Raw genomic sequence first — 14,029 nt, forward strand, 5'->3', positions numbered from 1 at the left:
TACAGGTAACTGTACAACACCTCAGATGTGTCTGGCCTGATTTAAGCCACATAAAGACGTGGACATGCCAACACACTGAAAGGCACTCAACCAATTAAACGCCTGCATGTTTTGTACAACCACACACCTCGCTGAGGTATTTCCACACCCGACCTTCAAATAAATAACTTTACCAAGGAAATAAGAAATTGAAGAGGATTAGATATGACACACTTTATTCATCCCAAACGTTGGGAAATGATCACATTACAGCAGTCACAACATGAAAACAGCCTCACTCAATAAAATAAATATGACATCACAAAACGAGCAGCTCAGAAAGATTAAAAAATACACACGAAGCTGAAGTGAAATGAATAAATACAAGTGAAATCGCAAAGTAAGTCATGAAGGGTTATCCAGTGTTGTTCTGATCAGTGTTGGACTGAACTCAGACGGTAACAGCAATGATGGAGGACGGGTACCATCACACTGGGGTCCAGGACATTTCCATGAAATATATTCATCCAGTCACCAGGATGAGCCTGATGTCGGTCACCCTGGAGCCTTCACGTCATCAGATCTTTGTCTTCGCCGTGACCCTTGGAAGCAGGTGAAGTTGAACAATGAAACTACAATGATGGCTGAAACAGGCGCTCAGCTCAATCACGGTGAAGACTGTCCATCGCCAAGCTAAGGCGAGACCTACAGACTGAGACCTGATAAGACCAGCAGAGCAAACAGCAGTCGTTTCAGCACCTAAAGTTCATGAGGAGTCATTAGGCTAAACAAAAGGAATAAAAACAATCAAATTCTGTTTAGGACACAAAGACAAATTGTCCCCATTGTAACTAAAGTTCTAGTGAAAGAAACAGGTCGTCAGTTATGGCGATGAAAGTAATCTGCTGTGCAACAGAGCGAGTACAGCATGCAGCAGGTCTGCGTGTTCTCGTGTGAAATGTCGGCGGACTCGGTGTAACCACAGAGCGGTGATATCAGCGTGCACGGTGGCGTCACTGCTCGTTGCTTCTGTAGTCCAGGTAGTGAGTGAGCAGGCCGGGCAGAGGAAGCACAGGGAGCAAGTTCAGTCTGGATCGCCCAATCAGATTTCTGATCTGAAGACGACACAACTGGCAGAGACTCCTTGGAGAAGCTAGAAGGAGACAGAGACAGAGCTGCTGTGACTCAGACCAACTTCGTTTCATCTGGTTCTACACAATAACAGAGTCACCACAGCAGCACATGACCAGTACCTTCAAAGGCCAGCAGCAGCTGGTGTGTTTTCCCACCAGGGGGCGCCAGCTCCACCGGCCGCTGATTGTTGCCGTCTCGGAAGTTAGTATTCGCCCCGTAGTCGAGCAGCAGTGACACCTGATCTGCGCTGTCCTGTCTGACAGCCGCATGCAGAGGGCTGTCGCAGCCTCTGCCCACACTTACATCTGCTCCTAGATCAGACACACCCACAGAGCCATGAAACGTGACCATGGACGGTCGACACAGAGACATTTACCTGCTCTTGTCTGACAGACCACTCCAGCTGCTCCAGACCACAAGCACATTTGTTCACACATCATCCTACAACACTTTTTCCTGCAGCCTGAAGCACTTTCCAGAGCTTTTACTCACACACAAGGCCAATCCGGATTAATCAAAGAAACCCTTCATACATGTATTTGGACTGTGGGTGTGGAGACTCTCCACACACAAAGACCAGCCGACCAGAACAATCAAACCCAGATCCTTCCTGCTGTGAGAGCGCAGTGCTCACCACCATGCGGACTGTCCTCTATTATTTTTTTAGGACGTGGCCTGTTAAACAAATTTCCCAGGTGTGGGACTAACAAAGGTTTATTTTTCCTTATCTTTCCATACCTTATCTTATCTTGTCTAACACGCCCGGGAGGAAGCCGCACTCTTGTGTGTTAACACTGACATGACCGTGACTCTGGTCTCTAACCCTGACCTAACACTCTCCTCTTTGCAGTGCATCTCCCCATAGTCTGTCCTCGGGGTTAATCATAATAATAATACGTTTTATTTGAGGGCGCCTTACAAAAAGAAAAAACATATCAATAAAAAATTGATTCAAATACATTTAAATAGAAAAACAACAAACAAGATTTGACAACAAGTAAGATCTGTATTAAAGTGAGTAAGCCAGTTTAAACAGGCTTTGAGCTGTGACTTAAATACGGGAATCTATATTTCCTATGAGTAGGGATGGGTATCAAACCCGGTTCTTGTTGAGAACCGGTTCCCACAGTTTCAGTTCCTTGGAGTTGTTTGCCATTTTTGCAAACGATTCCCTTATCGATTCCAGTCGCCCCGAATGACGTCACCACGTTGTGGAGCGTCATTTACCCGGCAGGAAACACGGCACGTAAGCGGCTCAAACGCTCAAGTTTGGTTATGCTTTACGAGAACGGATGACAACAGCTCTGCTCCCCACAGTGAGGAGACGAGCACAAGGAACAACAAGATGAGTGGCAGATCTGAGAGAGCGGGAAACAGTGGAGATATGAAGCAGATCACAGAGATGAGGAGGGCCAAGGTTATGGATGCACTTAAACGTGAGAACCAAGATTTTTACGTTTATCTTGGCTTCTGTGGGCAACCAGCTGTTGAAGAACTGGTAATATAGTCTCTTAAAGGAGTTATGACCCCAGCTGCTGGTTATGAGACGTTAGTGACTTCATATTTTCACTTTTTCCACCTTCAGATGTATTTCCACGGTTACGGGAGCTTTCATTTTAGCACGAGCGTCAGAGCTGTCAGGTGATTGTTCAGAGGACTCCAAAGCTTGAAACATCAGTCACAGCCCTGCAGACATGAGCCGCATCAGGTGAAGCTACTCAGCTTTGTAGTGAATGAGACTCACACCTCTGTGCAGCAGGACCTTTGAGCAGGCTGTGTGTCGGTGCAGACAGCTCACATACAGAGGAGAGCCCAGGTGGGAAACTTCATAATCTGGATCTGCTCCATGAGACAGCAGGGCCTCCACACAGTGGCTGTTACCTGCACGTGTACACACATAGTTGCAGTTAACACGTGTTACCCATAGTCAAACAGTGCGCTGGCTATATTTACCTCTCTTGCAGGCTTCGTGCAAAGCTGAGGGAAAGTGTGTGTGATGCGCACGCGTGTGTGCGCCGCTCTGCAGGAGCAGTTCCACACAGCCGACGCTCCCCGACGTACAGCAGTTGTACAGAGGAGTGACACCATCAATGGTAGCAGCGTTCACCTGGACACACACAAACAGATGCTGGACACAAACACACGGTGCGTCCATGCAGATGTACAGATGGTGCTGATACTCACATTAGCTCCAGCATTTAGTAAAGCTCTGACACAGGCGACGTGTCCTGATAGACAGGCTTCGTGAAGAGGAGTCACATGATCGATGGTGACAATGTTGGCGTGATAGCCCTGAAAAACAGATGTAAATAACGGGACGTGTGTCGGCTTTATTCAAACTGATAAGCGATTACCGGAGCCTCACATCGATGTCCAGTTACCTGGGCCAGCAGAGTGCGCAGGGCAAGCAGCCGACCCTGAGAAGCTGCTTCATGGAGAGGAGAACGATCTGCCCAGGACCCTGAAAACACACAGAAAAAATGCAGACATGTAGTAGAAAGTGGAATACAAAGCACCAGCCTGAGCTCATTAATGACTGATGTGCTTTCAAACTCTGTCTCAGGCTTAGTTTGAAGATCAGGAATTTCACGATGAAACAGTAACATGTTTGTCCATGTGAGGACTTCTATGATGACACCCTGCCGTTGTGTTGCTGAACACTAAGCAGTAGAGCATCTCCCTTCTCTGCGACCCATGGACACACATCACACGTGCGGCCTGACACGCTCTCTAAACCACAACAGGAACGCTTTGAATCCCACACACTGGAGGCATGTGGCTCCATGCTCCACTGTATCTTACTGTGGAGCTGAAGGGCTCCGCAGTAAGATATAGCGTAAGGATCTTCTTGTGGCAGGGCTGCCACAAACTATTATTCTGATAGTCGACTAGTCACAGATTATTTTTGCCATTAGTCGACTAATCAGATCATCATCCATTGGACGTAAAACTGCGCACTTATTTAACTATCATTAGCTTACAGCTTGAGGTGTTTAAGGTATGTGCTAACTAAAAATAAAGACAAGATGATAGTTTATTAAACTTTTAACAAACTCAGCCGTCTGCTCCTTGCTATCTAAAATATAACAGGACACTGGAGTAAACTCTCGACCATCTCAGACTTCTGTCAGCTGTCTGTTTGACGTTTATTCAGCTACGTCAAAACTAACTTTAATCTCAGCCAAACCGATTTACAAATAAAACACAAAAAAAAGCCAAACAATAACAGTTTTAAGTTATCTAAGTGACTTATATATCATGTTTAACCCAAATAGCGAAAGTCCACGGTGGGTTTGAAAACGATTTGCCGGGAGTCTGCAATTCTCGTCGGCTCGAGTGACCATTGAACCCCCCGGCTCGCTATCGAGCTGGTGGGTAACAGACGTCTCCGAAAACGTCAGAGCGCTTTTGCAAATATGTGGTGTCTTGATAAACCGAGCAGATATTTGAAGTTTACAGCTACATTCTTGCCTGAAAATATGTTAGAAGTTTGTTTTGCGACCCAGAATGATTAAGAAGAGTAATATTAAAACTCAGTAGCTGCCGCCATTGTTGGAAACTGGAATTGGCTGAGCCGTGCTAAATCTGGGGAAAAGTAGGACGCATTTGTCGGCTGCATTTGGGAAGCCTTTGTCACATCGCTGTAACGTAATCGGCCTTCAAATGCGGCCTCCAAAGGATGCGGCCTGAATTTGGACATATCGACGATACCGGAGTTGCTTCTTCTTCTTCGGGGTTTAACGGCAGCTGGCATCCTTGTGCATGCAGTGCTGCCATCTTCTGTTTCAGTCCATTATTCCACTCTTAAATCCTGCTACTTATTCCTGCGTCTTTCAGGACAAATTTAATAGTCAACACTTCGTTTAAAGCCTTGTAAGATACAAGGCTTTAAACGAAGTGTTGACTATTAAATTTGTCGTTGGCGATTTTGATAGTCGACTAATCGTGGCTTATTTCGCTCTTATAGAACATTTCACTCGCTGGGCGCACGTCCTCATTTTATGTTTGACAGCATTTTAGTAGGTAAAGGTGAAGCTTGGACATGAGTTGAGCTGTGGTTTGGGGAAGGCGTCGAAGGGGATCGGCGACAGCTCCCGGGCCTGACAGATCCCCATGTACTTAATAGAAGAGAAGAAGCTAAAGCAGGGAGGGCGGGTGGGGCACGTAAACGAGAATGAACAGCTTGCAGAACTGGGGGAACCTATATAGATGAGAACCGGAAGGAGCGTGTTTGGAGGCGTGGCCCTGCTCCTGAAATTGCTGCTTAATCTGCAATTAAGGTAGAAAACAGGACGAATCACAAAGAATTGCACTTAATGAGAAACGTGATTTTTACTTGTTTTGTAGCAGGGCGTCAGCACCTGCATTTGGAGCTCGTCAGCACGTCCTCAGCTGTCACTGCAGCACACACCACAGACCCACACACAGTCTCACGTCCAACATACCCATATCTCCGTCTCCCCACGGCACATCCAGCCACTGGTAGATATAGGACATTTTGACTTAAGCAGAATCCCTCCACTCCTCCTGTTTGTCCTTCCTGTATGCGGGACACATCAGACTAAGAATCACCTCGCCATCGAAACACCAACAAAACACTGAGAATGATCAGATGAGACTATAATGAGCTGGATCACTGACAGGCTCCTCCTGTGGCAGAGCACTGAGCAGTGTCTCCAGATCATAACAACGAACCTCTCTGATCAAAAAGCTGAGCCCACTCTGTCAGTGAGTCACTAATTCAATGAATCTGCCTTCAGCCGCAAAGAAATGTGTAATGTTTCTGTTAAGAGTGCACAGTTAATGCTCAGTCATCCAGGTAAGGAAATCCCAAAAGGTTGGTTCTGTTCATCTGGATGTTTCAGTGGGAGAAACGTTTGGTCATCATCCAGGTGACAGTACACAGTTAAGTAGGAACGCAGCCTTGCTCCAGTGAGCTGCTGCTGGCGTCCTGTGGATGGTACGACACAGCTGCCGCGGGGTTTAACTGGGCTACATTTAAATAAGCTTTCTGCAGGTTTTACAGATGTGTCATTAAATCATTCTGTATCAAAAACATGTTCACAGGGCTGACTTTAGGTTAATGTTATCATAGTTTTCTATTTTCTAATTTGTTTTATTTCATCTGGACTTTTTGCTTTTGATTCGGTTTAGTTTGAGTCATTTTCCAGAATGAGCTTCCGTGTTCAGTTTAGTCGTTATTGTTTGAAAATGTTTAGTTTCATGTTATGAACTAAAAAGTCTTTTAGTTGTAGTTAACTGTAATAACCCTAACCCTGCATGGCCCACATTAACACTAACTAACCAAAACCAATTTAGAAGCATTCATTAACCAAAGGTTGAAACCTGAACCTTCAAACTGCACGTGTGTGACGTGTTCACAGCATTAACCACCTCCAGCCTCAGAAACTCCTGAAAACAGACGCGTGCTGCTGCACTGGGAGTCTTCCTCACTCTTACAATGAAGCGCTGCAGGAATCTTTCAGAACATAACAGGATACAATCACAAGTCCCTAAAATGTTTTACTTGAAACAGCCCACTTTCCCTCACCCTCCACCTTATGTAGGAACATTTCATTCACACATCTTTTGAAAATAACTTTTAGTAACATCTGCCAGCGTAGCTCTGTGCTAGCTGGGTCAGCTGGTTGGTAACGTTTGTCAGTGGTGCCAGACTTGGGTATCCTGACTATTTGAAACTGGCTTTCTAAAACAGGACACTGGAGGGTGTAGTAAGCAAGTCTGATATGGCCAGGCTATCTTTAGTTAGCGGGTTTGAAAAAAAAAAGCGCAGTCAAGTCCGAGACAGAGATCACGACAGACGTCTGTCAAAAATAGAAGAAAAATGAATGCAAAGCTCGTTTGCAAGCACAAAGAAACTTCCTATGAAGGTCGTAAACAGCTGGAGCCGCTCTCAGCTAGCTGGCTGCGAGGCAGGGTGCCTGCACAGTGCTGACACAGAGGGCAGTCCCACTCACATTCACGCCTGTGGCCAGTGTAGTGTGTCTGTGGACTGTGGGAGGACAAGAATATCCATTCTGTTCATCGCGTCATAGACCTTAGTGCTGCCTCCATTAGATCAGTATTTACTGACTGAACATGTAACAAACAGCTCACAAATACACTGAGCAGCTTTCTGTGTTTGGCTAATTATGACCCAGCATTAAAGCACATGTATGCATTTCTGTATCAATAACTGAATGCATGATGAATTCCGCTAACACAGAATTTTTACTTAACTTTGTTTACCGACATTATTCAAACATAGCATGTGCAGTATATGTACTGTACAGCTGAAAATGGAGGTGTATGCTGAGGTCTGTGAACCTCCATTGTTTCTAACAGCCAGCAGGGATGACATGTCCACTGATGATTAAAAAAAATCAGATTTCAAAGAAACCTAAGGGAAAAGACCCTTGAGCTGCCTTCATGACATTCTTTTCTCCCTAAACCTCCAACGCCCGAGGATAAATGGCCCTCCCTGAGCCTGGTTCTGTTGGAGGTCTCTTCCTGTTAAAGGGGAGTTCTTCCTCCATTCTCTTACCAGGTGCGTGGAGAACACAGGCGATGGGCACATTGTTGGGTTTTCTGTATAATGTGGTAAGATCTGTACTTCACGACACAAAGTGCCTGTTGTAAACACAGAAGCGAGTGCTCTGTGCTTGTGTAATAAAGAGATTATTGTGTTCTTCTCATTTAAATGTAGGCCTTACTGCAGTTTCACGTGATAAAGTTCAAACACAGTTATTTTGGACAGGTATACTGATGCTGTGCCATTAATCGGGAGTTTTGCGTGGGTATTTTCACAAGTAGTGCTGCTGATTTAGCTTAAGGATCTTCAATCCAGCTGCTTCACAGAGCAGCAGCTCTTCAGTGCAAACCCCGTTTAAATGTACCACCTTAGTATAAAAGCACCCGGCCGGCAGTGTTTCCATACGTCTGCTCAGCTCCAGTCAAACTGCTGGAGGCCCCGCTTGGCCCTGGAGCAGGGCTGTTCCAAACACGCTCAAATTCCACCTGACAGCCACACACTTGTAGAAAGTGTGTTATTTACACTGACACTCTGATAGGGACTATTTACAGAAATCCCCCCGCCACCAATGTGCTTCCACCCAAAACACATCAATGCGCCCACCTTGGCTGGTAAGAATTCCCCAGCAGGCCCGCTTCCTCTCCGAGACGTGCCTCGGCAGCAGGCCCGGCTCAGCACCTCTTTTCCGGGACACTTCGGTAGCTCCACACGGCGCCGGCAGCATGTTCCGACTACTCCGAACTCCGCTGCAATACTGCAGGCAGCAGCAGCTCGGAAAGGAGGAGGGCGAGCTGGGAGTCTTATGATTGGCTGAAGAGGTTTGTTTGCGTTCGGGGCACATGGCCATCTCACATGTGCGCCCACGTGTGGAGCATAGATACAGAGCGCTCCCCAGTCGGACCCACTCCAGACTAGTGATGGGATTTCCGGATCTTTTTAGAGAACCGAATCTTTCGGCTCGACTCACTAAAAAGATTCGACTCTTTCGGATCCGAGCCGACTCTTCAGGTTGTTTTGTTGCTTTAATTAATTTATTACTAACAATAATATAAAATAATGCACAAAATGAATTACTAATGTAAAAAAAAGTGTTTTTATTTATATATGTTTATATATAAATATATGCGGTGGCCCCTAGAGACAAAACGCGTACAAACTCCAAAACACATTTCTAGCGTTAACTGAACGTCCAAAACAGAGCTACCTAGATCATTTAAATTACACAATTGAAAGCATATGTGTATTGTTTGTGTATTTATACACAAGCTGTATTTATACACAAGCACTCATATATATTCAAATAATTTAAAAACAAATGTTCATTTATTTGTTACTACCACACACCAAATCCGGTCGTTGGTACTTGCTGGCTTGTGTAGCCACTAAGTAACAAAAGCTCAACACTGCGCCCAGCATCCTGGAGCACTTCTGTTGTCTTTTGTACGTGTTTTTACGTGCTTCGGAGTTTGTACGTGCTTCAGAGTTCGTAACTGTTTTGAAGTTTGTACATGCTTTGTCTCTAGGTGCCACCGCAAATATACTTTTATTTATTCACTCCACATAAAATGTAATAAATAAATCATATAATACAAAAACAAACTATTCACATTTCAACTTTTAACTATTTAAATTTTCAGCTTTTTCATTTTAAACAAATTTAAAGTGAAACAACACAAAACACTGCAAACCACAACACAAATAAATATAAATTAAAATATGAAAACAAAAAGAAGATGCACACTCTCTGTCATATGGGCCTGCATGAATAAACTTTCTGAATCCTTTATCACCTGCAACTGAAAATAGTTGTGGATGATTACTATACCTTTTTAATGTGACGTTGTTGTCCCTGGCTCTCTTTCTCTCTCTCTTCCGCTATGTTCCTGAGCTACTGCGAGTGTAACTATCGCCCCTCCCCCCTCTGCCCAGCGTAAAGCACAAGGCTCGCGTGCGGAGTGAAGCGGGGAAAAGTGCAAGAGAGAGAGAGAGCAACAGAGTGAGAGAAAAAGAAAAAAAAAACACGGCTCCCAATAAGTAGCCGGCTCGCGTCGTTCACGTCAAAGACCCGGCTCTAAGAGCCGTTTCGTTCGCGACCGACACATCACTACTCCAGACTGATCTGACTGAAAGGCCATAAGCTCCAGCCTTGGTGTCGTTTGTTTCTCTCTAATTCCACTTTCACAGTGTGCGCATTTTTTCACCCACTGTGTCATTACTCCTTGGTCACAGTCACAATACTGTATTAATCCCTAAAGAAATGATGTGGTAACAGTGGCTCCGAGACAATAAGAACAGTAACAGACTGAACTAAAGTAAACAATACAATATATTACAGTGTTACAACAAGTGTTGTATTGTTCGATACATATGCGTACCGAACCGAAAGCACTGTATCGAACGGTTCAATATCGATACGAATATCGTTGCACCCCTAATATATATGTATATATATATATATATACATATGTGTGTGTGTGTGTATAGGTCCCTCATCCTATTCATGTAGCCCCTTCCGCCGGGGTTACTTGCGTAGTAGCATTCCAACAATGCCCTGTTTTCGTCTCTTGCCCACCGATGCCTTCTTGTTCCAGTAGCCCACTTTTCGTCAGGGTGCCCTGGTTCCTCAACACCTGATGCGGACCTTGTTGATCCGGGTGACGTCCGAGCCGGCATGCCTTCATATTTATCTGTCTCGCTCATGTCTGCGGTAGGCTTGCTTAGCATAGGGGGTCTAGCCTTAGGACCCTTACTGGATACAGACACCCCAGGCAGGAATTGAACTTGCGATCTTCTGTTCCAAAGGCGCATAGTCTAACCACTACGCTTTCCAGCTGCTACATAGTGGTGGTAGACAAACAGAAGAAGACGGCCGTAGTGATCGATGTAGCGGTTCCGAATGACAGCAATATCAGGAAGAAGGAACAAGAGAAGCTGGAGAAATACCAAGGGCTCAGAGAAGAGCTCGAGAGGATGTGGAGGGTGAAGGTGACGGTGGTCCCCGTGGTAATCGGAGCACTAGGTGCGGTGACTCCCAAGTTAGGCGAGTGGCTCCAGCAGATCCCGGGAACAACATCGGAGATCTCTGTCCAGAAGAGCGCAGTCCTGAGAACAGCTAAGATACTGCAGTCAAAGGAGCTTGCAAAGAAAAGCGTCTGGACTTCTTTAAGTTGCTTGAAGACGTTTCACCTCTCATCCGAGAAGCTTCTTCAGTTCTAAGGTCAAATGGTGGAGAGTCCCAGATATAAACCTAGTGGGAGTGACCCCCCACAGAGGGACAAAAGGACCCCCTGATGATCCTCTAATCACCTGAGCTGATTGGGACCCACACCCAGTTTCACACCTTGGCTCATGTGATTAGGTAGAGGATCATCAGGGGGTCCTTTTGTCCCTCTGTGGGGGGTCACTCCCACTAGGTTTATATCTGGGACTCTCCACCATTTGACCTTAGAACTGAAGAAGCTTCTCGGATGAGAGGTGAAACGTCTTCAAGCAACTTAAAGAAGTCCAGACGCTTTTCTTTGCAAGCTCCTTTGACTACGATGACCTGGATGACTGAGAACCTTCACAGACCTAAGATACTGCAGGACCCTCAAGCTCCCAGGCCTCTGGTAGAGGACCTGAGCTTGAAGGATAAACCGCCCGCAGGGGCGTGCTGGGTGTTTTTTCTTTTTTGTATGTATGTGTATATATATGTGTGTGTATGTATATATATGTGTGTATATATACATACACAGCACTTGTTGTGCGCATGCGCCAACCAGCGTGCAGCCTGTTACAGTCGCTCCTGCTTTTCTCTTAGTTTAGCTCTTTTTTCTTACGTATTCTTTTTTTTTCTGACTTGTATTTTCATCCGTTTTCTATCTCTTACTCAATCATGTGGATTGAGAGAGTTTTTGTTCTTCTGGTGACCGTGGAACTGTTACTTTTATCAAGGAACGGGACCGCAGCACATCTCCTACACGCACTGACTGTTTACTCCAGAGATCAGCTGATCGCCCTGATGCCGGCCGGCTCGCTGGCCAGGCCCGCAGAAGTACCAGCTGAAATTTGGAGGAAAACACATCGGGGATGCAGAGGTCAAGGACAGAAAAGAAGAAAAAAGGTGACGGTGAGACAGCGGAGGCTCGAAGCAAGGAGGAGGTTTAAACCGTGTCTGCCGTCTATCGTGATGGGAAATGTGCGATCGTTGGCAATTAAAATCGACGAGCTCTCAGCACTGGTACGGAGTCAGAGGGAATACCGAGAGTGTAGCCTGATGTGTTTCACCGAATCATGGCTGCACCAGGACATTCCCGATGAGAATGCTTCCGTGGAAGGCTTCCACACTGTTCGGGCGGACAGGGACAGCATCGCTAGCGGTAAGCGGAAAGGAGGTGGGCTTGCTGTTTTAGTTAACAAGCGGTGGTGTAACCCTGCCAACATAACAATCAAAGAAAGGATTTGTTGCCCGGACACTGAACTGTGTGCTGTTGGACTCAGGCCGTATTATTTACCCAGGGAATTCTCTCACGTCATCTTGGTGGCTGTTTATGTTCCCCCCTCTGCTAACCCCACAGCTGCATGTGACACTATCCACTCTGCCATAGCTCGGCTACAGACTCAGCACCCGAGTGCCTTTATTGTGATCTCGGGTGACTTCAACCATGTATCACTGGACAATACACTACCAACATTCAAACAATATGTGGACTGTCCCACCAGGGGAGAGAAAACTTTAGACTTACTGTATGCTAACGTCAAGGATGCATACAGCTCCTCCTCCCTCCCCCCACTTGGTAGGTCAAATCATAACCTGATTCACCTCACCCCCCGCTATGTGCCAATTGTGAGGAGGGAACCTGTGACCACCAGGACTGTTAGGAGGTGGTCAGAGGAGGCAATAGCGGAACTACAGGGCTGTTTCGAGGTGACCGACTGGGAAACACTCTGTGAGCCTCACGCCGAGGACATCAATGGGCTTACTGAGTGTATCACAGACTACATAACTTTCTGCACCGACTCCATTGTTCCAGCTCAGACTGTTCATTGTTACCCAAATAACAAGCCGTGGGTGACTAAGGACATCAAAGCCCTCCTCAACAACAAGAAGAGGGCTTTCAGAGGGGGCAACAAAGAGGAGGTGAGGAAGATCCAGGTGTTACTAAAGGACAAGATCAGAGAGGCTAAGGACAATTACAGGAGGAAGCTGGAGTGGAAACTCCAGCAGAACAGCATGAGAGAGGTGTGGAGGGGCATGAAGACCATCACTGGATTCAGGCCAACCAACAGCAGGGGAGCTGAGGGAGGTGAGAATAGAGCCGACGAGTTGAATCTGTTTTTCAATAGATTCGACACCACAGTGTCTGCTCCCACCCCCACAACCTCACCTGCAGTCAGCCTGGAATCCAGAGCCACACCACTGTGCCAGCCTCTCTCTTCACATGTTGCCTCCTGTGAGATTCCTGACACCCCTCCCCCACCCATCACCTTCACTCAATACCAGGTTGAGATGCAAATGAGGAGACTTCACTCAGGGAAGTCTGCTGGACCAGACGGAGTGAGTCCCCTTGTCCTCAAGACCTGTGCCCCCCAGCTGTGTGGAGTCTTTCATAAACTGTTTATGCTGAGTCTGAGTCTGCAGAGGGTCCCGGTGATGTGGAAGACATCATGCCTCGTCCCTGTACCAAAGACGCCTCGTCCCAGTGGCCCCCAGGATTACAGGCCCGTGGCACTGACCTCCCACATCATGAAGACCCTGGAAAGGCTCATCCTGGACCAGCTGCGACCCATAGTAAGACCACATCTGGATCCCCTTCAGTTCGCTTATCAGCCTCGTCTCGGAACTGAGGACGCCATCATCTACCTGCTCAATCGTGTCTACACCCATCTGGACCAGCCGGCGAGCACTGTGAGGGTCATGTTTTTTGACTTTTCCAGTGCTTTCAACACCATCAGGCCGACCCTCCTGGGTGATAAGTTAGCAGCGATGCAGGTGGATGCTTCTCTGGTGTCCTGGATTGTTGATTACCTGACAGGAAGACCACAATATGTACGTCTCCCACAGTGTGTGTCTGACAAGGTGATTAGCAACACAGGGGCACCACAGGGGACTGTCCTCTCCCCCTTCCTCTTCACCCTCTACACCACAGACTTCAGCCACTGCACAGAGACCTGCCATCTTCAGAAGTTTCCTGATGACTCTGCGGTGGTTGGATGCATCAGCAGGGATGATGAGACAGAGTACCGGGCTGTGGTCGACTCCTTTGTCACGTGGTGTGAGCAGAATCATCTGCAGCTCAACGTGGCAAAGACCAAGGAACTGATCGTGGACTTCAGGAAGACCAGGAAACACTTGACCCCTGTTTCAATCCAGGGGGTCAGTGTGGACATTGTGGAGGACTATAA

At 46.6% G+C, this 14,029-nt stretch overlaps 1 protein-coding gene across 2 annotated transcripts; it reads right to left on the reverse strand.

Moving 5' to 3' along the window:
• Positions 1-198: 198 nt before the first annotated feature.
• LOC101487062 (ankyrin repeat and SOCS box protein 5) lies at positions 199-8,507 on the reverse strand. Of its 2 annotated transcripts, XM_012925030.3 has the most exons (8): positions 8,249-8,387; positions 5,559-5,653; positions 3,495-3,574; positions 3,298-3,405; positions 3,067-3,220; positions 2,860-2,994; positions 1,233-1,424; positions 199-1,132 (listed from the first exon to the last, which is right to left on the reverse strand). In XM_012925030.3, exons 2-8 carry the CDS (start codon positions 5,608-5,610, stop codon positions 993-995), a joined length of 861 nt encoding a protein of 286 aa, XP_012780484.1. In that variant the 5' UTR covers positions 5,611-5,653; positions 8,249-8,387; the 3' UTR covers positions 199-992. The 2 variants fall into 2 exon arrangements, with proteins under 2 accessions (XP_012780484.1, XP_004572426.1); XM_004572369.3 differs by lacking the exon at positions 5,559-5,653 and having other exon boundaries at positions 8,249-8,507.
• Between the last annotated feature and the right edge of the window lie 5,522 nt (positions 8,508-14,029).

This window comes from Maylandia zebra, linkage group LG6 (genome assembly GCF_041146795.1).
Source record: "Maylandia zebra isolate NMK-2024a linkage group LG6, Mzebra_GT3a, whole genome shotgun sequence".
NCBI classification, from domain to species: domain Eukaryota; kingdom Metazoa; phylum Chordata; class Actinopteri; order Cichliformes; family Cichlidae; genus Maylandia; species Maylandia zebra.